Source organism: Ovis canadensis, chromosome 1 (genome assembly GCF_042477335.2).
Source record: "Ovis canadensis isolate MfBH-ARS-UI-01 breed Bighorn chromosome 1, ARS-UI_OviCan_v2, whole genome shotgun sequence".
Classification (NCBI taxonomy): Eukaryota; Metazoa; Chordata; class Mammalia; order Artiodactyla; family Bovidae; genus Ovis; species Ovis canadensis.
This window is the reverse complement of record NC_091245.1, coordinates 192,903,942-192,931,494: the sequence shown is the minus strand read 5'-3', so window position 1 is coordinate 192,931,494 and position 27,553 is coordinate 192,903,942. Positions and strand designations below refer to the sequence as shown.

At 39.3% G+C, this 27,553-nt stretch overlaps 2 protein-coding genes across 18 annotated transcripts in view; both read left to right on the top strand.

The window, feature by feature from the left end:
- The window catches only part of ZNF148 (zinc finger protein 148), a 142,631-nt gene extending 132,157 nt beyond the window's left edge, over nt 1–10,474 (top strand). For all 16 annotated transcript variants that reach the window (XM_069556164.1, XM_069556216.1, XM_069556179.1 and 13 more), the window contains 2 exons: nt 7,110–7,228; nt 7,555–10,474. In XM_069556164.1, the coding sequence (XP_069412265.1) occupies nt 7,110–7,228; nt 7,555–9,153 (1,718 nt within the window). In that variant the 3' untranslated portion in view covers nt 9,154–10,474. The remainder of the gene's footprint in view (nt 1–7,109; nt 7,229–7,554) is intronic.
- A 14,164-nt stretch (nt 10,475–24,638) lies between these two features.
- The window catches only part of SLC12A8 (solute carrier family 12 member 8), a 140,627-nt gene continuing 137,712 nt past the window's right edge, over nt 24,639–27,553 (top strand). Inside the window, exons 1-2 of one of the 2 annotated variants that reach the window (XM_069556296.1) lie at nt 24,639–24,676; nt 25,400–25,496. In XM_069556296.1, coding sequence (XP_069412397.1) covers nt 25,446–25,496 — 51 coding nt within the window. In that variant the 5' untranslated portion in view covers nt 24,639–24,676; nt 25,400–25,445. Of the gene's footprint in view, nt 25,010–25,399; nt 25,497–27,553 lie in introns of both variants that reach the window. The other variant, XM_069556306.1, reaches the window with a different exon arrangement.

The following is a 27,553-nucleotide window of genomic DNA, read 5'->3' as shown; positions in this document are numbered from 1 at the left end:
TTATTGAAATATAATTCACAATGTCAAAAACCCCGTCCCTTTAAAGTGTGCAATTCAGTATTTTGTAGTATATGGACAGAGTTGTACAACTGTCACAGGATTCTTTTAACAGTCTATTCTAGGTTAGAATAACCTTCACCATTCCTGTGCCCATTCCTCCCAGCATTAGGCAATCTTTAATCTACTTTCTATTTCTATGGATTTCCCTGTTACAGACATTTCATAAAATAGAATCACGCAGTAGGTGGTTTGTTTGCCTAACTCCTTTCACTTAGCATACTGTTTTAAAGTTCATTCATGTTGCAGCATGTATTTCTGTTCCTTTTTATAGCTAAATGATGTTCCATGTATGAATATACTATCTTTTATTCACTTATTCTATTAAGAGACATTTGGGTTGTTTTTACTTTCTGGCGGTTACGAATAATGCTGTTATGAATATTTGTTTTTGTGTGGAAGTAATGTTTTAGTACACTTGGGTGTATGCTTTGGAGTGGAATTGCTGAGTTACATGGTATGGTAACTCTTATGTTAAGGATCTGCAAAATTGTTTTCCAAAGATGCTGCACCACTTTACAATCCTAGCACCCAAGCATGAGAATTCCAGCTTCTCTGCATCCATGCTAACACTTGTTATTATTGTCCTTTCTTCTGTAATTGTCCTGTTGGGTGTGAAGTGGTATCTCATTGTGATACTGATTTGCCTTTCCCTAATAAGTAAGGAAGAGACTTCCCTGGTGGCTCAGACGGTAAAGTGTCTGCCTACAATGCTGGAGACCTGGGTTCAGTCCCAGGGTTGGGAGGATCCCCTGGAGAAGGAAATGGCAACTCACTCCAGTACTCTTGCCTGTAAAATCCCATGGATGGAGGAGCCTGGAGGCTACAGTCCAGTTCAATTCAGTTCAGTCACTCAGGTGTGTCCGACTCCTTGCGACCCCATGAATCGCAACACGCCAGGCATTCCTGTCCATCACCAACTCCCGGAGTTTGCTCAGACTCACGTCCATCGAGTCAGTGATGCCATCCAGCCATCTCATCCTCTGTCGTCCCCTTCTCCTCCTGCCTCCAATCCCTCCCAGCATCAAAGTCTTTTCCAATGAGGCAACCCTTCCTATGAGGTGGCCAGAGTACTGGAGTTTCAGCTTTAGCATCATTCCTTCCAAGGAAATCCCAGGACTGATCTCCTTCAGAATGGACTGGTTGGATCTCCTTGCAGTCCAAGGGACTCTCAAGAGTCTTCTCCAACACCACAGTTCAAAAGCATCAATTCTTTGGTGCTCAGCCTTCTTCACAGTCCAACTCTCACATCCATACATGACCACAGGAAACACCATAGCCTTGACTAGACAGACCTTAGTCGGCAAAGTAATGTCTCTGCTTTTGAATATGCTATCTAGGTTGGTCATAACTTCTCTTCCAAGGAGTAAGCGTCTTTTAATTTCATGGCTGCAGTCACCATCTGCAGTGATTTTGGAGCCCAAAAAAATGAAGTCTGACATTGTTTCCACTGTTTCCCCATCTATTTCCCATGAAGTGATGGGACCAGATGCCATGATCTTCGTTTTCTGAATGTTGAGCTTTAAGCCGGCTTTTTCACTCTCCTCTTTCACTTTCATCAAGAGGCTTTTTAGTTCCTCTTCACTTTGTGCCATAAGGGTGGTGTCATCTGCATATCTGAGGTGATTGATACTTCTCCCGGCAATCTTGATTCCAGCTTGTGTTTCTTCCAGTCCAGCGTTTCTCATGATGTACTCTGCATATAAGTTAAATATGTGGTCGCAAAGAGTCAGACACAACTGAGTGACTTAACACTCACAATAAGTAAGGATGTTGAGCATTTTTTATGTGCTTATTGGTTATTTGTGTATTTTCTTTGGAGAAATGTCTGTTCAGATCCATTGCTTGTTATTAGATAATTTGTCTTTTTACTGTTGAGTTGTAGGTGGTTTTTGGGTTGCTTTTTTAATATACTGGATACACATCCCTTTTCAGAAACGTGGTTTGAAAATATTTTATTCCATTCCTGGGTTGTCTTTTCACCTTATAAGAAAAAAAACTGTAGCTAAATTTTCCATTTTAATCATTTTTAATGATGCAGTGTAGTGGCATGAAGTACATGTACGACATTGTGTAACAAAATTATACACGAACAAAAACCTGTAGCCATTAAGCAGTAGCCCTCCTTTCCTCTCTCTTCCCAATCCCTGGTAACCTTTATTCTACTTTCTGTCCCTGTGAATTTGCCTATTCTAGGTATTTCATATAAATGGAATCACTCAGTATTTGTTCTTTTTATGTCTGGCTTCTTTCTCTTAATATGATTTCTTCAAGGTTCATTCATGTTCTATCATGTATCAGAATTTCATTTCTCTTTGTGGCTGAAAAATATTCCATCTTCTGTATGTATCACATTTTGCTTATCCATTCATCTGGTGGTGGACCCTTGGGTTGTTTCCGTCTTTTGTTTGCTGTGCATAATGCTGTTATGTGCATTGGTATACAAATCTCTGAATGAAAACCTGTTTTCAGTTCTTTGAGGTGTATACCTAGGAGTAGAACTGTTGGCTTATATGGTAATTCTAAGTTTAACATTTTGGCAGATTATTTCTCACAGCAGCTGCCACAGCATTTTGTCTGTTCACTTTTTTGATAGTGTCCTTCGAAGAACAAAGGTTCATTTTGATGAGGTATATTTTATTTATTTTTTGTTTGGTTGCTTATGCTTTTGGTGTGATATCTAAGAAGTCATTGCCTACATAATCTAAAGTCAAGATTTATTCATATATTAAGGAGTTTTATAGTTGTAGTTTTCACATTTATGCCTATGATCTATTTTGAGTTAATTTTTATATGCAATGTGAAGTTGAGGTCCAATCCCATTCTGCACATGGGTATCAAATTGTCCCAGTATTATTGTTGAAAAAACTTTTTCCCCACTGAAGTATCTTGGTGACTATAATGAAAAGTCAGTTAACTGTAAATGTAAAGATTATTTTTAGACTCTCAGTTCTATTATTTCATATGTATGTCTCCTTATGCCTTTGGCTGTAAGTTTTAAAGTTGGGAAATCTGAGTTTTCTTTTTCAAAATTGCTTTAGCTGCTCTGAATCCCTTGCATTTCCATTTGAATTTTAGGATCAGTTTGTCAGCTTCTGCTTTGACCAGTGTGAGATGTTATATCATTATTAACAATATTAAAGTCTTATCATGGAGAATTAGTTGAATTCTAATTCATTCACTAATTTTCTCTTTATCCTCTCTCACTTTTGAAAAATTACCTAAATCAACTTCTGATCTTAATGTGCTCTATCATATACATCTTTTTACTTCAAAATATGCATCTGTTCTTACTTTTTAAAAAATAATACTTACACTCTCCCTTTTCATCCTAGTTCCTCTGAGATCTTGTTCTTTGGTTAGTCACCATAATAGTCCATTTCAGTTTTAGTTAAGTTCCCCATCCTTAACAATTCTTAATCTTGAATGGATTGTCTATTCTCACCTCCTTTTTCTCATTTCTTTCACTTTGAAACGTTCTAAGTAAGTGGTCTTCTCTCCCAGCTTTTGTTGGACAAATACCTTAACTTTTCTGGACTTTGTTTTTGTAATGATAAGTATATTGGTAGAGGTTAGTTGTGTTAGGTTCTTCATTCTAGTCTCTAAACCCTTGGAGTCCTTACTCAGACCCCCTGTGTACAGAAGTGGAGCTATTTCCTCCTGAATTCTGGGTGGAAGCTTAGAGCCATTTGCCATATTAGCCTTTGGGGGCCTCTGTGAAGCTCCCAAGAACAAAGTTTGAAGTCATTGCAAAGTCCCTTCAGCCCTAAAATTTAGTTAACTCCATAGCAATTACAGAAGTTGCATTCTTGAAAGTTTCAAATAGTTGACTTATTGCCAAGTTAAAGTCTCTTCTTAGGCACCATTTCTCCAATATTCGTTCAGTCGATCAGTCGTGTCCAATTCTTTGCAGCCCCATGGACTGCAGCATGGCAGGCCTCCTTGTCTATCACCAATTCCCAGAACTTGCTCAAACTCATGTCCATTGAGTCAGTGATGCCATCGAACCATCTCATCCTCTGTCATCCCCTTCTCCTCCTGCCTTCAGTCTTTCCAAGCATCAGGGGCTTTTCCAGTGAGTCAGTTCTTTGCATCAGGTGGCCAAAGTGTGGAGTTTCAGCTTCAGCATCAGTTCTTCCAGTGAATATTCAGGACTGATTTCCTTGAGGATTGACTAGTTTGCTCTCCTTGTAGTCCAAGGGACTCTCAAGAGTCTTCTCCAACACCACAGTTTAAAAGCATCAGTTCTTCTGTGCTCAGCTTTTTTCACAGTCCAACTCTCACAGCCATACATGACCACTGGAAAAACCATAGCTCTGACTAGACAGACATAGCTTTTCATCCAAGGAGTAAGCATCTTTTAATTTCATGGCTGCAGTCACCATCTGCAGTGATTTTGGAGCCCAAAAAAATAGTCTGTCACTGTTTCCATTGTTTCCCCATCTATTTCCCATGAAGTGATGGGACCAGATGCCATGATCTTCTTTTTTTGAATGCTGAGTTTTAAGCCAACTTTTTCACTCTCCTCTTTCACTTTCATCAAGAGGCTTTTTAGTTCCTCTTCACTTTGTGCCATAAGGGTGGTGTCATCTGCATATCTGAAGTTATTGATATTTTTCCCATCAATGTTGATTCCAGCTTGTGCTTCATCCGTCGTGGCATTTCGCATGATGTACTCTACATATAAGTTAAAAAAACAGGGTGGCAATATACAGCCTTGACGTATTCCTTTCCCTATTTGGCACCAGTCTGTTGTTCCATGCCCATCTTTAACTGTTCCTTCTTGACCTGCATACAGGTTTCTTAGGAGGCAGGTCAGGTGGTTTGGTATTCCCATATCTTTACGAATTTTTCACAGTTTGTTGTGATTCTCCAGTATATCTTATAATATCTAAACCCTTACTTGCTCTGTTATTCCCCACTAAATATTCTTTTCTTGCCTTTAATCACTCACCTTTTAACGACTGCTCAGCATAGATTCTGACACTGCGAAGAGACTTTTCCACATCATACCAGTTCATGATAATGGTTTTTTCCGCTAACAAGCCTCTGTAATAATCCTTTATGCCATTCATGTGGCACTTAAAAAATTGCCCAAAGTAATTTGAGCTACATAAGCATAATTTGGGCCCCGATTCTGACCTAAAGAAATTTAGTAAAAGAGTAGAGTTGTAGATTAATTACTGAGATGAAAGTAATGAGTGCCTTAGGAAAGGTACAGCTACAGTTCTGTGTCAAGTTAAAGAAGATAATTTGATGATAATTTAATGAAATGAAAAGATGTTCCTTGGAAGAAAAGCTGTGATACACCTAGACAGCATATTAAAAAGCAGAGACATCTGTTTGCTGACAAAGGTCCATCTAGTCAAAGCTGTGGTTTTTCCAGTAGTCATGTACAGATGTGAGAGCTGGACCATTAAGAAGGTTGAATGTCGAAGGATTTTGATCTGTGGTGTTGGAGAAGACCCTCAAGAGTCCCTTGGACTGCAAGGAGATCAAACCAGTCAGTCCTTGCGGAAATCAACTCTGGATGTCCATTGGAAGGACTGATGCAGAAGCTGAAGCTCCAATACTTTGGCCATGTGATGCGAAGAGGCAGCTCATTGGAAAAGACCCTGATGCTGGTCAAGAATGAAGGCAGGAGGAGAAGGGGACGATAGAGGATGAGATGGTTGGATAGCATCACTGACTCGATGGACATGAGTTTGAGCAAATTCGAGGAGATAGTGAAGGACAGGGAAGCCTGTGCTGCAGTCCCTGAGGTTGCAGAGAGTCAGACAGGACTTAGCAGCTGAACAATAACAATAACAACAAAGAAGATAAAGATACCTTTCCTCTGGGGGAATAGGGCAGTGTATCCTAGAGCAGATGGGTTGGTCCTGGAGGGGAGCGTAGTACCTGAGCACACAGAAGTGGACTTAAGGAGCAGCATGAAACAGGCAGAAGTAGGAAAACATGAGCTAGGTAGGTTCTTCCATTTGAGAAAAGGTCAAGAAGAGAGCTAGTGGGTTATAAAGCTGTAAAGGTAAACCAGAGCTGGATATAGTTTTGTTAGTTGTTCTTTTGTAATATTTGTATCATGTTTTCCCAATTAATGTTATAATCTCTTTGAGGACAAGTAACAAGTCTTTAACTTTTAACCTCTTACAGAGGGTTTATGGGTAGAGGAGAAGAATTCAGTAAAATTTTGTTGACTATATGAAAAGTAGAAACAGTGGTTTTCCAAACAGGTGAATCTTGTCACACCCTTTGGTTTGCTTAGGCTGTGGCTTTATCAGTAAAAACTATTTTAGATCTTCATAAGATGGTTCCTTCAAGCTAAGAAGTCCTTTTGTCATTAAAAAAAAAAAAAATTGGAGGTGAGGTTGGGGGTTCTGTGTCCAGTTAACATTGCTCATTTTAATTCTTTCCCAGAAGGACTTGAAAAATGCTCATTTGAGTTGAGGAAAAGAGAATCAATATAAACAAACATTACTTTTAAAACCTAGCCTCTGATTTAAACTTGTTTTATGTTTTAATAAATTAGATTTAAAATATATTTTCTTAGGATTTAGATTTTATTTAACCACAAAAATCTTTGAAAAGACATGAATTTAAAAAAATATACTCTGAATTGTGTTGGTCTGTGTATGGGTAACCTTTTTTCAAAAATTTTCCTAAAATATTTATTGTATGATTGAAAAAAAGATTAGAGACGTTAGCCACTCTACTGAGACCCATCCATATTACTGTTAAGTTCTTGGTAATACTGGCCTCTATAGAAAGAGTATATTATGTGTACCTATAATAAAAGGCTGGGAAATTGAGTATGTGTGCTTTCAGTCTTTTCTTTTCAATGGCATGTGCCTCTCTCTTTCATTTTTGTAAAGCAAGATATTCTTGACAAAATAAATTGGAAGATATATTTAGAATAAAGACTTACGTCATTTAAAAAGAACAAAATATGGCAATGTTCTTGTGGTAATTTATTAGAGATTCTTGTGGTAAAGTAATTCACTAACTTATATTTCACAGTATTTGTTTTGTTTTAAACTTTATGTATCATATACTAGGTGAAAAACCATTTCGCTGTGATGAATGTGGTATGAGATTCATTCAAAAATACCATATGGAAAGGCATAAGAGAACTCACAGTGGAGAAAAACCTTACCAGTGTGAATACTGTTTACAGGTAAGATGTGGTTTGAATTTTTTTAAAAGTCACTTTATTGAGGCATGACTGACATTGAAAGTCGTCTGTCTGGAATTCAATTATAAAATAATTCTAAAGAATTAAATTAGAAAATGTTAGCAACTACTAAAGCTATTTGAAGAATTCCCTAACTGTTGTTGATTCAATTTATAATAGACAGTTGGCTCAGGAAATTAGTTTGGAGTTGCTCATATTATTACACTTACATCTATCTTTATATTAATTGCTTTTTTCTTTTCTTTTCTTGGTTGACCAAAACGCAAAACTAAAACAAAAAACTCCCTTCCGAACTTTGAATTCGACAGTATTTTTCCAGAACAGATCGTGTTTTGAAACATAAACGTATGTGCCATGAAAATCATGATAAAAAACTAAACAGATGTGCCATCAAAGGTGGCCTTCTGACATCCGAGGAAGATTCTGGCTTTTCTACATCACCAAAAGATAATTCACTGCCAAAAAAGAAAAGGCAGAAAACTGAGAAAAAGTCATCTGGGATGGACAAAGAGAGTTCTTTGGACAAATCTGACCTAAAGAAAGACAAAAATGATTACTTGCCTCTTTACTCGTCAAGTACTAAAGTGAAAGATGAGTATATGGTAGCCGAGTATGCGGTGGAAATGCCACATTCCTCAGTTGGGGGAGCGCATTTAGAAGATGCATCAGGAGAAATACATCCACCTAAGTTGGTTCTCAAAAAAATTAATAGTAAGAGAAGCCTGAAACAGCCATTGGAGCAGAATCAAACGATTTCACCTCTATCCACATATGAAGAGAGCAAAGTTTCAAAATATGCTTTTGAACTTGTGGACAAACAAGCTTTACTGGACTCAGAAGGCAATGCTGATATTGACCAGGTTGACAATTTGCAAGAGGGGCCCAGTAAACCTGTACACAGTAGCACTAACTATGATGATGCCATGCAGTTTTTGAAGAAGAAGCGGTATCTTCAGGCAGCGAGTAACAATAGTAGGGAGTATGCGCTGAATGTGGGCACTATAGCTTCTCAGCCTTCTGTAACACAAGCAGCTGTGGCAAGTGTCATTGATGAGAGTGCCACAGCATCCATATTAGATTCACAGGCACTGAATGTGGAGATAAAGAGTAATCATGACAAAAATGTTATTCCAGATGAGGTACTACAGACTCTGTTGGATCATTATTCCCATAAAGCTAATGGACAGCATGAGATATCATTCAGTGTTGCGGACACTGAGGTGACTTCTAGCATATCAATAAATTCTTCAGAAGTACCTGAGGTTACCCAGTCGGAGAATGTTGGATCAAGCTCCCAAGCATCCTCATCAGATAAAGCCAACATGTTGCAGGAATACTCAAAGTTTCTGCAGCAGGCTTTGGACAGAACTAGCCAAAATGATGCCTATTTGAATAGCCCGAGCCTTAACTTTGTGACTGATAACCAGACCCTTCCAAATCAGCCAGCATTCTCTTCCATAGACAAGCAAGTCTATGCAGCCATGCCCATCAATAGCTTTCGATCAGGAATGAATTCTCCACTAAGAACAACTCCGGATAAATCCCACTTTGGACTCATAGTTGGTGATTCACAGCACTCATTTCCCTTTTCAGGTGATGAGACAAACCATGCTTCTGCCACATCAACACAGGACTTTTTGGATCAAGTGACTTCTCAGAAGAAAGCTGAGGCTCAGCCTGTCCACCAAGCTTACCAAATGAGCTCTTTTGAACAACCTTTCCGTGCTCCATATCATGGATCCAGAGCTGGAATAGCTACTCAGTTTAGCACTGCCAATGGACAGGTGAACCTTCGGGGACCAGGGACAAGTGCTGAATTTCCAGAATTTCCCTTGGTGAATGTAAATGATAATAGAGCTGGGATGACATCTTCACCTGATGCTACAACTGGCCAGACTTTTGGCTAAAAAAAAAAATGTGTAAATAATACTGGCACTTTAGAACAGATTAATCAAGAGTGGGGTTACTCTGTGTAAAATGGAGTGCTGTACAGATTTAAGAGCAATGCGTTATAACAAGTTAAGCTGATAAGAATAGCAAGATAATCCAATAACTGCGTTTTGTTTGGTTAGTCAGCATTCTTTGAACTGCCTTACATGTTGTCACCTTTACAGAAGCAATGCATTACTTGTTTTAGATCAGAAACTTGCTATTCCACCTACACCAAGTTTAAAAGGAAAAAAAAAAAAAGAGACTTTCGCACAATTGTTTCCTAACTGATATCATTGTACATTCTTAGGAGATTAGTAATTGTGTGAAATTTACTCATACTGTTTCTAAGTTTTTCAGCATAGTCATGGCACTTCAGCAGGGAATCTGAGTATACTTTACAGACAGAGTGAACTTAAAAGTTTAAATGTCAAGAGATTATGGCTTAAATAAATTAGTGTGTCCTATGAGGGGAAAAAAGAAACCACCTTTTAAAGAATGATATGCCATATACCCTTGATTTTCATTTTGCATTATATCGACTTTTTCTTTTTGAGAAAAGTAATAAAAATCTGATAGTCTAAGACTCCACTATTTAAAAGCCTAATTACTTTAAAAATATGCATACTTTCAAAACTTTTACCAAAATACATAACTGTTGAAGCATTCACTTCTCTATGGAAGTATGCGTATTGGTGTCAGTTTCTTTGTACAGTTGTACTTAGATATTTTTTATGATTTTTTCATGTGCAAGTATCAAGGTTTTGAAGTTTTAGTAAGAAGATACTCTGTAGATTACATTCCCAAGAACATAATGCTTATACAAAATGTATATTCCACGTTTTAAAGCTTAATTGTATTTTACTTTACATAATACACTTCAGTTAACATAGAGCACTTAGAATCTATTTGGTATTTTTGATTTCTCAAAGTAAAAAAAAATTTAGATTTTTAGGTTTGATATGGTTGTGTCATAATCATCTCATAATTGAAAATTTTAATTTTTGGTAATAAAAGGAAATTGGGTATCTTTGGAACTGTAAAATCTGGTTTAATCCTTCTCTTTCTAGACTCTTGATAGATTGGATAATTAAACAGTATCCAGAGAAACTAAAGAAATGGGCATTTTAATTGCTTATTTTATCTTGAGTTATTTTTAATGAACACTGCTCATTACAATTTTACAAACCAAAAGTGTTTACTAATTCTAGTAACTACAGTTTCTTTTTCAGCTAGATGAGTGATCGGAAACCTTTTGTTGCATTTCAAAATCTAAATAAACTACAGACTTTATCCTTATACCACGAATGTTTTTTTTTTAATATTTTGTCTTAATACAGCATGGTACAATAAATAGTGCTTTTATATATATACATATTATATATATATATATATACTTTTCTAAAGAATGATGGTTTGAGTTACACATTGGACAGTTTTAATTTTTGGAAAATAACAGTTATATTGATTTTATTATCCTCTTTAATTTGTTCCAACTTTTTTGTTTTTTATTTTAAATTTCCACCATCTTTGTCACAATGCACACCTACTGATAGAACATCAGTAATCTAAAATTAATACCCCTTGAAGATGAAACTTTCTTGTTAATTTCCATTTTAGCTTTTATATTGGCCTTATAGATCTTCAGTCTTTGTTTCAGTATAGAATGTTCTACATTTTAAATTATTTTTTCTTTTATTTAATGTTATCCCAAGACTGTTCTCATAAAGAAAGGGAACAAAGAAATATCTAACCTTAACATCTTTTACATTTATTTTAAATATATGGTATTTTATGATAAGAAATATAAATTATGTTTAATGTGGTTTCCTCTATACTTTGGTTATTAAACTTTGCTTGAAACTTTCCCATTTGACAGCTTTCTTTGCTGCCAAATTTTTCAAGAATTTTAGACTTCTTTGAAGTATATATTTAAGTTTTGCCATTATTGACTCTTAAGAATGGTGTGTCTTGCGTTGCACATCACAACCTCAAGAAGTCATCATTCAGGCGAGATGTTAACAACAAAACTGTGCTCTCTGTAGGAATAGGCATTTGTGTTTTTCTCATACTACTTATTGGGTGATAGTAGGCATTGATGTCCTGAGTTGTTTGTTTTTGTTTTGAGCCTGATCAGAATTTCTGTTCTGTTGAGAACTTGGTACAGAATAAAGTGGGGTTTTTGGTTTGTGTTAACATCACCAGCACAGTTCTTAGAATGTGGCTCTACTGCTGAGCAGTAAGCCTTTGAAAGTGGCAGTCAATGCAAGTAGAAGTTCAGGCGTTGCATGCCTGTGTTCGCCTCATTTCTTTACATCTACATAATGGCAGACTTTCTACCACATTAGAAGCATATTTTGAGGTAAATGATACTTTGGCATAATTTACTGACTTACCACTTAAAGTATAGTCATTACTCTCTTTACTGTGAAATTTTACATGCCTACCAGAGTTACCGTGTATTAATATCATCATATGATAAACATCTCAACAGTTGGGTTTCCCCATTTTGCTTCAGAAAGTTACTTAATTTCTATCTGGGCATTAATAGAGAAAGCAAGTAGCCTTTTGTGCTGCTTTAAATCAGAATATTGAGGATATCCTTTTGCAATTTGGGTTTTGTTTTGTTTTCTAATTTCTCTTGGTGAGCAAATTGTTCTATGAAAACATACTCTTACATCCTTAAACTTGGTGAAATGTGAGCCAAGGTGTGCTTTCTTAGAACCTGTTCTCAAATTTGAAGATTGGAAACAGATCACATTAGATGAAGTAATATCTCTTGAACATCTTCGAAAAGTGTGTTTGTTTTTTAACTTACTGTACACATATTTCATTTAGTGCAGAATATTTGAAGTGGCTCTTAAATTTTTTGGATCTACTTGGCAGATTTTCTAGTTGATACCACAGAGATCCATCCTCTTAGCTCTGGCTGAGTGAGGACTGCCAGTGGTCGGGTAATTTTCTCGTTCTGAGAGGCAAAAGAGGCCTTGTGCTCAGGGTAGGCTTTCATTTCCACAGGCCAGAGAAGCTTGCAAAGTGCCAGCTAGGTTAGATCTTTTGCCACTTCTTTCATTTTATTAATTTGGGTTTTCAAAGGGCTGTTTAAAAAAAAAAAAAAAAAAGCCGGGAAACTTAAAAGTAGGCATTACTGTAAAACTATTTCTTAGACTTAGAACATTTTAAACTAGAACTCGTTTTTTCACAGTATATTTACTTGAAGCACTATTATAATCGATGAGAAACTTTTTGACTCTGCAATTTAATTTAAACTTTTTCCGTTTCAAATTGCTTTATTTCAGGGAAATAATTTTCCAGTTGTTTTTGCTATATTCTGCAAATAAAAAACGGATGTTTCCTCTTTCACTTAAACTTTAGTAGGAAACAAACTACAGCAGACAAACATTTCTTGTTGTGTTTGTTGCTTTCTTTAATCCAATGGATAAAAAAGTAAAACCCTGTAAACATTATTTTATTTTTTTATGCAATACCATGCTGTAAATATGGTTCATCAAATAAGGATGTACCTATGATTGAATCTTTAATTCTGCACAGTTAGAGTTTATATATAAACGTGTCTTGACAATCAAGGACTTTTATGTGAGTCTTCCTTTATGATGTTTTATTAATGTTATGCATTCCATTTGTTTTGAAGTGAGTACCAATGTGCTAATTTGTATTGTCTGAAAGTATGTAATGTTTTTACAGCTTGTTTTTAAGAATCTGTAAATATGTACAAACAAATCACAGTACTGCTTTATGTTAGAAGGCATATGATGTTGTACTGTATGTAAGCAATAATACATAGCAGTGCTAACTTTACAAGTAGCATCAGGAAAGTTCTAAAAACATTTCAGAGTTATCTTTATTTCATTTAAATAATGATTATCTTTAATCAGTTTTTATAAGCAAATTCCATTGTTCCTCCTATTGGAACGTAACACTGTTTACACAGCATAATTGAAGTTGCAGGGGAGACAGGCTAAATCTGACTTCATCTGTACTCACTTTCACTAAGCATTGAATGGCCTTACCACTCTTCTGCAAGATGGAGGAAGACTGCAAAACTTAGTGCCCATCACACTGAAGGAAGGGGGTGTGGGTTTTTTTCCTGCTTCTGTACTGCTACCTAACTTTGTGGTTTGCTTTGGATTTTAATATTTGTTTCTGTTTTAGATTCAAGCCCATAAGTTTTGAGGTGACTTCAGCTCCATTGTGAAATAGTTCTCTTCATATTTCATAGCTACATTTCAACAATTCTGAACTTTCTACTTTGATTTTTAGATACTTATTTTTCAACCCTGGTTTCTCAGCTGATCAGATGAATTTGTTCAACTTCAATACAAAGAAAGACAAACCTATTGTAGTTTGAATTGAGTAGATATTATACTGTACAGAACAGCTAACTATTTGAACACACACACATCACTGCTTTAGAAATAAACTCGCCAATTTATAAATGTATATGACCTACATTTTATAGGAAAATGTTTTTAAATGCTAGTCATTTATATAATGTGCTTTGAAGGATTTGCTAGTCCACTCTGTCACTTTTTAGTACACTGGTATCTTTTATATGTAATGTATGCTTTTTATTATTGTAGCAAAGCATTTCAGTAGAAAGAATTTTGCAACAATATGGGGGAAATTTTTCATTGTTGGATTTGAATTATACTGGATTTTATCTGTGTAGTCTTACTTGTCTTTATTTTAATGCTGTCTGGAAGGGAACTTGGTATCCAAATAAAGCAGGTAACCTCATTTTACTTCAAGGGCATACTGTGTAGTGCTGAATTTAATCTGGAAATCTGATGACTTTGAAAAGAAAAACAAGTTTATAAAAATTGTACAGAAGAAATTAAATGTGTAATGGAAATCCTGATGGTGGAGCACGTTGAATTTTCTGATATATAGTGTTATTTTCCTGGGATCCCCTATGCCTTCTTTGTATTTCAACTAATAAAGGAAAAACCTTGTCACTGAAACTGGTAGGATAATAGGATATTCTGATTATACAGTATTACTTTTCCTATCCCATTTTCTGACCCTTTCTCAATCACTGTAAATTTTATTTTCTATTTCCTCTTGATAATTAAACATGTACATAATATAGACACTGTTGTATAGAACTGAATTGAATTTTGAGTTGCTGTGCTTAAATGGGTAAACAGGAATATGGATATTGAGAATTTATAAAATGCCAGAACAAGTTTATTGGCGAAAGGGGGGCATCATATATGTCCTGGAAAGTAATAGTTGATGTTTCTTCAGCCCTCTGGGAAATCATTGTGAAAGAACTACAAACTCAGTATCTGACACCAGTGGGTCTTTCTTTCCCCACTTCCCCTCCAAACATATGAGCATTAAATTTCAAAGTCTACTCAGGTGAAAATTGCTTTGCAATGAAACTTATCACATTGAAATTTTCACTGTTAAAAGATGTTTGTGATATTTTTAAATACAAACTTTTACATCAGTGGTCAGCAGCTTGGCAATTGAAATTCGGTAAGTCAGTATATTTTAAAATACATTTTACCCTCCAGAAAGAATTGTTTTTAAACAATTGGGAGGATTTTTGTTGTTGTTTAAATGTATTTTTTATTGTCATTGTAAAAATAAAATTTTGCTTGACCCCATATTATGCCATGAATAAATTGCTGAGCCTTCATAATATAGTGAAAGGTTGTTTCATGCATAATCATGGAACAGAGAAATGTTCTTTAAACTGACCTATTCATTAAGAGGTTTAATGAGTTTCAAAGCTTCTTGACATTATTGTCATGTAGTAAACCTTGCCATTTGGAGTTTATAATACCATTTTATGTATTGTGATACTAAAGGAAATTGTTTTTGTTTTATTTTTAATTGAATTATTAGAATAATTTATATTTGCAAATTCTGCATTTAAAATGTGGACACTGGCTGTTTGAAAAATAAAATACACAATACAGTTTTATGAATAATTTCCTAGCTGAATTTTTCACAATATTCTGATTCAAGTAACTTAGTGATAAATGTTTTAAAATTGGTAAGGTTAATATTAAAAAGAGGAAAAGAATGTCTGTATAGAACAGTTTGTTAACACAAATTGGGTAATAAGAGGGCCTTTACTGTAGCTTTGTGTAGAACGTTATCAGGCAGTTCTAAAATGCAGGAGTCAGGTATTAACGTTAGTCACCAGCGTTTTCGACTTGAAATAAGTTTAATATAGAGCTAAGACTAGGAGTGTAAGAATGTATGATTTTTTCTTTATAGATAAGATTCAATTCTCATCATACATGGCTTCCCCCACCCCCACCCCCGTTTGTGGAAATTTGTTTTCATCCATTTATCTCCTTGCCAGTATTCCCTCCCTGTTTTGTGACCAGTGGGACACATTGTAAGAAAGCTGTCTGAAGCTCGGAGTGCAGTCTGGGTCCTTGGGACAAATAGAAACTAACTGGCTTTTGCAAAGATTAATCCTAAGACTGTGATGAGTTTATTAGCATGGTGCTTTAACCAGTTATACATAATACCACTGATAATCTACTAACCCTTGCTTAGATCACACTTTTTCTTGAATGATGATGAGCTATGGTAGGGAGAGGGCCAGTGAGATACATATCAAATATACATGATAGTTCTCCCACCTTCTGAAGATGGCAGGAAAAGAAGTCACTTGACTTAATGTATGTTTGTTATTGAATCTTACTTGAAAATTTATCAGACACAAAGGAGTATGAAGATGTTGATGGCTGCATGTTTGGATGGAAGTTAGAAATTCTTTTCAGAGTGCTGGCAATTTTTCCCCCACTTTGATGAAACTGGTATGTTGTTGGAATAAATTATTTTCATTTGATGGATAAAGAGTCAATGGAGCAGAAGTTTTAAGTGAACTAAAGGTAAATTTAGAGTCTCATTACTTTAGTTCTTTTGTCATTTTTAAATGTTTAGGACATTTCTAGTAAAAGCATTTTACAAACACACTCATGCAGATGTGTAGCCATGTGAATAAGAGCTGGAATGTGAAATGTGTTACTGTAAATGAGTGACATTTTCAAAGGGGTTTTTCCAAACTACTGGAAAAATGCAAGTTTAGAAAGGGACTTGAATTGTGAAATAGAGAACATTTGAGGCTTTGCATATTTATCCATAGGAACTTTTAAAGTTGTTGCTTTCTTAATTTTTTCTAGCTTATACCATTCTTAATAAGATTCTGAAGCCATGATGCTTGTGTCAAGGTGATGAAAGGGGCCAAACAGTGTATATTATCTGTGATAGTAACTATTTTGTTGATTTGAATTCTTACTTGTGAGGGTATAGTATTCAGCATTGATCACCCACTTAGTAACAGGCATTGTGCTAGATGGAAATAGGTGGTTGAAGCTACTAGTATCTTTATATGAACAGCTGAAAGGTGTCAACTGCAGGATGGTATCAATTTCAGGATGCAGGGTTGTACTTAAGATTATTAAAGCAAATATTCAGTGTTAGGATGTGTTGGGTAATTTATATGTCATTTCTCAATGAATGAGTAAGTAGTAGTATTTTAGGATAGTTTTCTAGAGAGTTTTAGTAAGTTGGTTCCAGAAGATAGAAATATACAGATAATATACAGTGGAACTAAGAAACCATTGTTTAAAATCATCCCCTAATTAAAATATCAAGTAGGATTGAATAGGATTATGGATAGGATTCAAACCTGGGCTGTGGAAATGAGACAGTAGGCTTTATTCAGAAGGAACTGACCTATTTCAAAAAAAGGAAGATGAATACTCTGTTGGGATTCACCAACCTGAGGATGAAAATGGAGGAGAGAATCGCCTCTCTGTCACTGGGGGTTTGGAAATGGATGTTGGAGGATGCTTTCCTGGCAGTAGGCAGGCCAGTGCCTTTAGTCATTCTGTCAGTCTCCACAGAGCGGTATTAATATTTAAGTACTCAGAAATAACACCCAACTGGCCGTTACTCCCAGACGACTATTACGGTGCTCTTCATGTCAGATAACTTTCACTAGCGCCTGATCATCATCTTTTCCTTAGCTGTTTCCTTCAGTGTGTTTGGGTCACTGTAAAGTTTATCTTTAAACCTCCAATATGGTACTTTTCCTTTTCCTTTGTGGGAACTGCAGCACTATAATGTAACTTTTTTCCATGGCAGTGATGAAAGTTGAGTGATTGCTGGAGCACAAAAGTAAATGTTAGGAAGAGGACACAACTGAGTAAATGTGTTCAGAACACCTCAGGACTCCGCAGGAGGCTTTGGCTGAGAGTTGTCCTAGCAGCTTGTGGAGCTGGCCCTCAGGATCTGGGGGCAGGTGATGGCACGCCAGGACAGCATCACCGGTGCTGCACGGGACAGCTTTAAGTAAGCTGTGTGGTACTTTGCTGATTATAATTGTGAGACAGCAGGAGTACAGTTTGGTACTCTTCAGATAAGGAGCAGTGAAATAATCAAGGAATTTAGACCTTCCAAATTCTGGCTCTAGCTGGATTTATCTGTGTAACATTGTCCAAGTTGCTTACCTTTCCTGAGTGTTTTCTTCATCTGTAAGAGGGGCATAATAATCCCCATGAGAGTTGCTGTGACAAGTCATTTGAGATAATTTGTAAACTATAAAAGCACAAATCGATACTCTCTAGTTTAGATTTTAGAACACAAAGGCAAGATGGAGCAGAGTTGGACAGATGTTGCAAGCTTAATTTTGTGCAAAGCAGCACATGGAATAAATTCCTGACTTGCTGACTATATCTTTCAAAAGATTAAAGTAGTTATGAGAGGATCTACCTGTCTGGATTTAATTGACCAGCAAAGAATAACTACTTAGTGAGGTGGAAGTGACAAAAATTTTGTGGAGTTGTGATTTCATTATCTGAGACCCTGGAAAGGATGGAACATTTGTGTTGCTGTGAGTGAAAACAAAATCAGTAGACTTTCAGGGGAAAATCATCCTACAAAAGCAAGAATATATTAAACTTTTGAATCCTAAGCTATTGGTTAATCATGAGCAGGGTCCTGGCTGCCCTTGAGGCCAAATCAGAGTCATGGACAAGAAGATTGGAGGAGCACAGCCAGCCTCACCAGTTGGGAGGGAGTGATGTGTATGATGTGGGAGGCCTGCCCAGTCACCTTTTTATCTTTCTTTCTCCATTTCTGTTTATTTTCTTCCTCCTAAATGGCTGTATGTATGGGCCATAACAGGTATATATCAGTCAGAAACAGCTAGGCAGTGTGCAGTGCCTGGCTTTTCATACGTTAGGTTTATTTATCATACATGTGTTTTAGTATTACTATTTCCAGAGAATTCAAAACTAATTGTTCATCAGGAAAAGACTGCCTAGGTTAGTTTGTAGGCTCCTTGAAGGTATTCTGTTCACAGAATATAGATCCATGTCTCACACAAGCAGATACCAGTGAATGAATGAACAATGTTATGGGATAAAAGAGGCATTAGCAGTGAAGGTACTACAAGTGGTGGTGGACATTAGATGGCATTAAGATGATGCTACGATCAGGGAGCTTGGAAATGCCAGATTCCGCATTCAACCACAAACTTACAAGATCCCCAAAAGAAATCCACACAAGGACCAATGGCTGGTAGGATACCAGCTATCTTAAGTGCTAGACCCGTTTCCCATACCCTCATGCAGAAATGGGCCAGACAGTGTCACCAGGACCACAGGCCCCTAGAGCGTTTCCTTCCCCTTGGCGCATCTCAATATGTGAGAAGAGTGAGGAACAGTACAGCCAGGGCTTGATCAGTGAACAAGTAGGTCCCATCCCTTTCCTTACCCCAGTTGCAAAAGAACAAAGAACCGTGTCTACGTGTGTGGCCAGTTAGTGGAAAATGACCTTACTCACTGCTGGGTGTGGCCCAGTAAATGTTCTGTGATCTGATCGGTCAGATTGGCAACTCATGGAGGCAGGGCTTGTGAATATTTTTCAAATCCTTTTGAACCCCACCTCTCTCATTACCACAGCCCAAGCTAACCTCAGTTCTTGCCCAGGCTGCAAGTTTCTGCACAAGGAGTCTTGATAGCCTCCAGTATTTTCTCCAGATGAGAATCATGGACAAGACCTTCAGAAGTGTCTCAGTTGCTACTTGAATAAACACTAAGCTCTTATCTTGACCCTTATGTTTATCTGCAGCCCGTAGTCCCCACCTCCCCCACCGCGAGCCTCTCATCCTCTGCTCTTTCACTACTGAGCTGCTTCCGGTCTCTCATACTTGGTTATGACCCTTTCCACCACTGGCATGGTTTTCTCTATTAATCTCCCCTCCACAATTTCAGCTACAGCATCACTTTCTCCGAAAATCTTATCCTGCTCTCCCTGATCACGTCACACCCACCCTCCCCTCTGTGCCACCCGCAGTCTTGGACCACCCTGTACTGTTCTGTTCTAGCATAGGAAAGAACTGGCGTTGGCTGTTCATGATGATTTTCTTATTAGTGTGGGAATTTGATTTTCTGCCTATCGAGAGCCATCTTGCGCCCCATTGTGTATCTGCATTGGGCACAGTGGTGATCAACAGATGTCTAGAGAGTATGGTTGAAAGAGGGCATTCAGGCACCATGAGTTACACCTGAGGATGCCAAGAGAGCTTGCAGGTGGCGTAGAAGCACTGCCAGAGAGTTTGAGGCTGTATGGGTAGCAGCTGTGGGACCAGAAAACTGGTCATGTGAATTTCAAAATGGGAGGAAAGAGCGGATTTTGAAAGCAACAGATAGCAGAGTTGGATTTCAATCTCTGGCAACTTCTAGAATGTTTGCAAAAACTGTTGTCAGATAGGCTTTCCAGGTCTTATCATTAACTCTGTTAAAAGTGAGGACACCGAGGCTCAGACACATTGAAGACTTTGGGTAAAGTTACACAGCGGAAAGGAAGGTCTGGGACTCAAATTCAGACCTAATTTTTGTCACCTAGACTGTTGAAGGTCTGTGATGGGTCTCATATGATATTTGAACCAAGGCTGAGTGCTAATTGCACTGTTGTCACGTTTCAGTAAGACTGCCACCATCGTCCATGAAATAAACTGGACCCTGTTCATTAGGCTTCTCTGTGCATCCCATGTTTTCTCACAGCCCCAGCAGGTCCTGGCTCACGGCAGAGACCAGATGGCTGAGGGAGAATGCCTCTCTCCTGACTGAGGGCAAACCCCCAGAGTCAACAAATAGCTTAGATCCTGGAGGAGAAACCTGCTCAACAGGAGCTGGGGACACCTGACGGTAGGACAGTGGCGGCCCCTCCCTCTCCACTCACCCTGGCCCGGGAGCAGAGCAGGGTGAGTCTCCTGGAGCCCCGTCCCCTCCTCTGGGACTGCAGGGCACTCGGGCTGTGTGCGGTGCTGGTGCTCCTCTCAGGCTTGCCGCTCTTGGTTCACCCCCTTCCAACTCCTAGTAACATATGATAGCCCTTCTGACAGACGTTTTTTGTCTCTTGGAAAAGCATTTTAAAATCCAGGAAGAAGGAAAACTTTTTCTGCTTCATCTCTTCACCTGGATTAGAGAAGCTGTGTATAGGAGAGGGTCTGGTATTGGAACCAAACCAAGTTTAGGTTCAAATTCTGACTCTCCCCTCAGAGCCAGCAAACAAAAGTTTGCTGAATGTGTGCAGAGTATCTATGACTTTTTAAGACAGGTATGTTGTTGCAGGAGGTGCATCATGTCCAACTAAAAAGAAAAAATATACATATTTTATATTTGTATATTTACAAATATATTTGTTTTACTTGTGTTCTCTGCACTCAGATATATTTCACGCTTTCCCCTTGTCCTTGAAGATTATAACTGGAGTAAGATACTATTGTGGACAGGATGTATGCTCTGATATTTTAGAGAAGGGAGAAACAAAAACCCCAAAATGACTGAGCTAGAAATTCCATAGTTTACAACTTGGCTGTCACTTAGAATCACCTGAGAAGTTTAAAGAAAATGCTGGTGCCAAGGCCCCACCCCAGCTGTATTGTCTGAAACTATACCCAAGTGATTACAAAATGCAGACCTGGGGGAGAGAGAACCACCAGACTAGCAGATCCACTATTTGTGGCCCTTCTGATGCTGGTTCTAGGGCACAGGCTGTGAGATATGTTTTTGTAATTATTCTACATATTTACATTTTGATTTAATGTTTTCAACTTGTTTTCACATTTCTATTTTGGCTGACTTTGTCGAAGCTCTGATCCCTCCCCAGGGTTCAGACTTTCTGATAAATGAGATCATTTTTCAAGACATGGTCTCTTCTCCAGCTTTTACACAGAAGGCAATTCCCAGCACTGACCACTGGAAAGGAATGAGATGAAGGATCTTCTGTCCGCAGCTGACCAGGGTAAGACCCATAGAGCAACAGCCTCGCTATTGTGGGCTTCAACTCTAGCTGGAGTGGTTCCCAAATAGAAAAAAAAGGTGAGTTTAAGAACATTTCTTAAATGTGAGTTCAAGAGGTGAGTTTAAAAAGGTGAGTTTAAGAACATTTAAGAATAATATTATTTTTAAATATAACAGTACTGCAACAAGGGTAAATTCAAACAATTTGAGATGAATAAAAATACTGTGAAAGGAAATGAAATATTTTTTTATCTTGGTTAGATGTATTTGCTATCTGTTGCTGAATAAAAAATTACCCCCAAATTTAGCGGCTTAAAACAATAATAATTCACTATCTATCATGGATTCTGTGGTCAGGAATTCAGACAGAGCCCAGCAAGGGCAGCTTATCTCTGCAGCGTCTGGAACCTCAGCTGGAAGGATCTAAGGCAGGGAACGTGAATCATCATCTGAAGGCTTCTTTCACTCACATGTCTGGCAGTTGATGCTGGCTATTGGTAGGAACATGTGGCCTCCCCGTGTGGCCTGGGCTTCCTCACAACATGGTGGCTGAGTTCCAAGGGTGAGTGCTCTGAGAGCAAGGAAGCCAGATGGACTCCCTACTGCCTTCATGACCTAACCTAGGAAGTCAAGCAGTGTGATTTCTTTCACTGCTATTGGTTGAGGCACTTACAAAGGTCCATTTGGCTCAAGGGGAGGGGACATAGATTCCCATCTCTTTTTGAAGGAATGTCCATGTTATATTTCAAGAAGAGCATATGGGATGGAATATGTTAATGCAGTTATCTTTGGAAAATGCAATCTGCCCCATATTGTCTTTTTAATTTTCTTACTCATTTTTTCAGATTCCAAAACTAACGTGCTCATTGTAAGAAAAAAATTCAATAAAAATCTAAAATTTGTGCACCAAACTTAGATTTCCTCTCCCACTTTACTATCTCAACCCCCCTCTCTAGAGATAACCACTGTTAACAAATGGATGTGTATTTTCCATACAAACTATACACATATATGCACTGCTTTAAAAAAAAAACAAAGCACGTTATTCTACAACTTGCTATTTTTACTCGTTATTATGTGATGATCAAAGTTCTATATTAGTACATATAAAAACACCTAGTTGTTTCTAATGCTGGCTATCATAGTATGGCTATACCATAACTTATTTAATCAGTCTTCTAATAGTGGTCAGTTAGAATGTTAAATTTTAAAAACTATTACAAAGTAATAATACAGTGAACATCTTTGTACTAGGTCATATAGGGTAGTATCTTAAAAATGGAATTGTTCTGTTCAGAGGTTATGCAGGATACTATTTTTCAATACAGTAAGAGTATTACTATGTTTTTTACAGTTATATCATTTTAAATCTACATTAAGCAGGATACACTTTTTAAAATTTGCAAATGGACAGGTTTCTCTAGCCTTAACATGAAGAAAAAGGACAAACATTTGTTCTTAGGTATAGATGATGCTCGTAAGTTTTAAAGGAAACTTTTCATTTGTTTAGAAAATGATGAATGACAGGAAGTAGGTGGTTATGAACAGAGGGGTGGATTATGGTTTTAGCTCAGGCTAACATGGAATTGAATGTGGATTCTTCAAAGTTCACATTGACACTTTGAGAGAGGCTCATCAGAAGGTGACAGCAAACAGGAAACCAGCTTGAGGCAAAAAACCAAAGTGTCATGTGTGACCCCAAAGTAAATAAAGATGGCACTACTCTCTGTACAGATGTTTGTACAAACATGAGATTCCAATAATATGCCCACCCAGCCATCCATTGCTCACAGGTGGCTAATCTGTAATTCATCCTGGGGTTCTTTCCTCTTACAGAGATGCATTGTTACAAACTTCTTTACTGGGAAAGAAGTTCTGACACATGCCACAACTTTGAGGACATGATGCTAAGTGAAAAGTCAGACATAAAAAGGACAAATGTCATCTAATTTCACTTATATGAGAAGGGTTGGAGAAGCAAATTTATAGAGCCAGAAAATAGATTAGAGGTTACCACTTGCTCGGACAAGAGGGCTGTGGGGAGTTACTGCTGAAGGGTACAGAGTCTCAGTTTGGGGGTGATGAAGTTTTGGAAGTAGTTCAAGCTGCACCACGTGGTGAATAGTATTAATGCCACTGAACTATACCCTTAAAAATAGTTTAAATGGTACATTTTATATTATATATATATATTTCCACATCAAAACCCACACACAAAAAATCCCCAAAAACCCTTTGCTGGAGCAGAGGTTGGGGCTCCGTCAGTGTTCCCATGGCTTTGCCTTCCCTTTTGTTTTTAAAAGAACAACCTCTATTTTTAGGGATTTTCACACAAAGGCTCCTGTGGGCGTGGGAAGTACTCCCAGCTGCCCTCCTGTTTCTCAGAAGCCCACAAGGAGGCCTAGCAAGTTATTTCAGGCTTAGGAAATATGCCGGATTGGAAAGAGAGATAATTTAATCTCTCTGCATGTTGATAACTTTTTTTTTTTTTCCTGCAAGCTGGGGTCCTAGAAACCTTACCTCATCCCTAATCCCTTCAAGCCGAGTCTGGGAATTCCTGAAGGTGGCGAAGGTAATTCCTTCCCACACCTCAGCATGCCCGAAGGCACTTTCTTGGCGAAAGAATTCCACTTCCGGCAAGGCTAAGGGTCCCCCGGGTCGCGTGGCCGCTGCACACTGGGGTCCCTGTAGCGCAGTCTTAGTCTCTTGCCCCAGTGTTTCTGCTCCCCAGCCTCTCATTCCTGCGTTCAGCAGTGTCAGAGAGAGCAGGTGCAGAGTAGGCTCGCGTTCTGTCACCCTAATCCGAGGGTCGTGCACCTCGGCGGGGTGCGGTGAACGAGCTACCCAGAGCGGTGGCTAGTCAAGTCTGCGAGTTTGCAGACTCTTCCTCCCCTTGTCCACTCCCGCACCCCCGCGCAGTCCCTTCCCACCCCTGTTAAGATTGCTGTTCCTTTCTCCCGGGAGCTCTCCCGGGCGGCCGACGGTGCGCGGGCACCACCCTTGGGGAGGGGAAGTGCCCGCAGCCCGTCTCTCTCAACCTGGATCCGAGAGTCGTGGCCGCGGTGCCCGAGCTCGGGCCAGACGCCTCGTCAGCGGGACAGCTGGGACCCGTGCCGCGCGCACCTGGTCAGCCACGTGGCGGCGGGGCGGGGCCTGGGCGGGGCGGGCCCAGCTCTAGGAGCCGGCGTCCCGGGAACAGGTGAGGGCGGACGCCGAGCGGCTGGTGGGTGGGGAGAGCGCAGGGTGGTCTTGGGCGGCTCCTCTTTCCCGGGAACTCTGTCTGTAAGCCGGAGCCCAGCTTGGGTCACCTTTGCCCTCTGCGCAGGTAGACCCCCTTCCTGTCTGCAGCTGGGACCCGAGCCATCCTCCGGGCCCAGGGCTTCCTGAGAACTTGGTTCGAGAGGGGCGGAGACTGGAATGGGGGTGTACGCTGCGCCGTAGGGGTTCGCGTAAGTAGGGTTGCTGGAGGGACGCGAGTTCAGCGTTGACCGAAACCCTAGGGGTCTGTGCTCTGTCTCCGGAGCCGGTCTCGGTAAGTCTCCGGTCCTTTGACCACCTGCAGCCAGTTCTAGTGGATCGATGGTGTCCTGGCCCTGGACAGAGGGGTTCACAAGGAAGGAGAGGAGTGTAAAACTGTGTTCTCAGGGGCTGGGCAGCTATGCTCCGACCCCTGTGTTGAAGGAGCTCAGGGCAAAAAAGAGCTGGGGGCAGCTGTGTTTAAAAGAACAGCAACATTTGAGCAGAGGGAGTCTGTGAAGGATGAGTGGGATCAAATATTTGGGTACCAAACAGGGAAGGAGATGTTTCCAGATGAGGCAAGACAAAGTTCCTTCCTCAGCCAGGGCCTGGTATAGGAAGGATGGGCAATAAGGATCCAGGGAAAGAGGAGCCAGACTGACCTGGAACACTGTTTACTTTCCAGAGGGGTCTCCCCACCCAGACCACCAGGACCCCCCATTTCCAGAAGAATGGCCCAGATGTCTCAAGTACAGGAAATCTTCCACGAGGCAGCCCAGCAGGTAGGCCTGGGTGGTGTGGGGGTCTGTGAGAAAAGGTCACCAGGCAAGATGCTGAATTGAAACGTTACCGTGGACTATTTTAAAAGTAATGATCTCAGACATTTATTTTGGTATTCCAACTTAATCAAGAAAATGTTACAGCCAACTCCTAGCCATCTGTGTGCAAAAAATATTCTTTGGTATCTAGCAGATTCCAAATCCTGGACACTCCTCCTCCTACCCAGCCCCACCCATGGAGGTTTTCCATGAACAGAATGAGGACTGAGATAATACAAACTCCTTTTAATATTGAATCAAACCAGTGTAAGAAGGTAAATTCGTTTCTGAAAAAGTCATACTGTATATACTGAAGTCAAATAGATTCCTGGATTCCCTGATATCTGCAGGTTTTTCTTTTTCTTTCTTTATCATCTCCCTGTTGATCATTACAGGAAGTATTCAGTGTAGGCATGGAATTAAAGTGACCCTCCCCTAAAACACAAACCAACCATGCTTAGGCATTTATCAAGAAGCTACTTGCACCAGGGTCTTTGCTGTATGATGGTCACTCAGCTGTGAAGTTTTCAGTCTCTTGGATATCTCTTGTCTTCATAGAGAGGGGTAAAGGGGTTTTCTGGCATTATAAGCGGGAAAATGAGCCCCCCAAAGGGAGAGAGAATCAACTCATGGCCTCACACAGTAGCAAGAGATTAGGGTCTAAAGCCAGGGAGTCCTGAGCCAAAGGGCAGAGGCTGGAGAGGCAGATGGGATTCAGGATTGGTGGGGGAATCCAAGCTGGCTAGTTACCCCTCTTCATGTGCATGGGTATATATGAAAAATGCAGTGTGGTGGCTGGCAGCTGGCGAGTGCTCAGCAAAAGGTACTGCTCCCCTTCCCCCTGACAGGCCCAGAACTGTATCCTGCATTCTCTACTGAGCTCCTTACACCCAGCCCCCCAAATATTCAAGCTATTTAGAAAAAATGAGTGACTGGAGACCCAGAATAGCTCCTCAGAGAGATTTCAGAACTCTTGCCCAGAGGTCTTTGCCCCTAGGTGAAAGAGCCAGTACCATATTTTTAATGTGGTTGAGTACCCTTATAGAAAGCTTGACTTATTTATTTTATTTAAGAATGTATTTAGCTCGACCAGTCTCTCGTCATATTTGCCATGCATTTTATTTGTGTTTGCAAGACTGTACATGAGTGTTTATGCACCTAGTATATGTTCATGGTCTGCTTCCTAAATAATGGGTACTGTGTTAACCTTGAAAACGTACCCAGATGGAAAACGTGAAGCCCTTGTTTCCAGGGATTCCAAAAGGAGAGCATTTGGTTCATTGCTATGAGAGGGATCCATTAAGGCTCAGCTGTGATCCTCTCTCTCTTGTTTAAAACCTTCAGTGGCTCTCCTATCCACCACTCAAGAATTCAAACTCCTTCGCCTAGGTCCTGCACAGTCTGACCCAGTCTGAGTTTCAAACTGGCTCCCCTGCATCTTACTCTTTGTACCCCACCTTCCAGACAAAGGTCCATTCCCTAGGTCCTGTGCTTGTATCTTTCCCCTTGCTGGTCTTTGCTAATACTTCTCACTCAGCTGATTTGTCTTTGAACTCTCCAAGTATCTAAGGCTATGCCTGGCATTTAAGTAGTCAGTAAATGTTAATTGACTAACCAAATGAACAAGTAACAGATGACCACAGTGCAAGCTAAATTTCCATGAGTGCCCTAAGAGAGAGTTGATTTTTATTAAAAAAAATTTTTGTGATTAATTAAAGCCACAACCACGTGGCACGTGGGATCTTAGTTCCCTGGACAGGGATTGAACCCCTGCCCCCTGCAGTGGAAGCACAGAGTCTTAACTGCTGGGCCAACAGGGAGGTCTCGAGTGTTGATTTTTAAAATGATGGATGTAAATGCCTATGTATCACCTTCCTCTCCATCTCCCTCAGTCTCTGAACGTAGAGGGATTAGACAGTGTTCAATGTCAAGGCCTTTGGTGTTCATTATCTAGACATCTTGGAAATCTCTCCCTGTGTCTTCCTTGCCCTGTCCTGTCCAAGGTATCATTTCTTAATTGA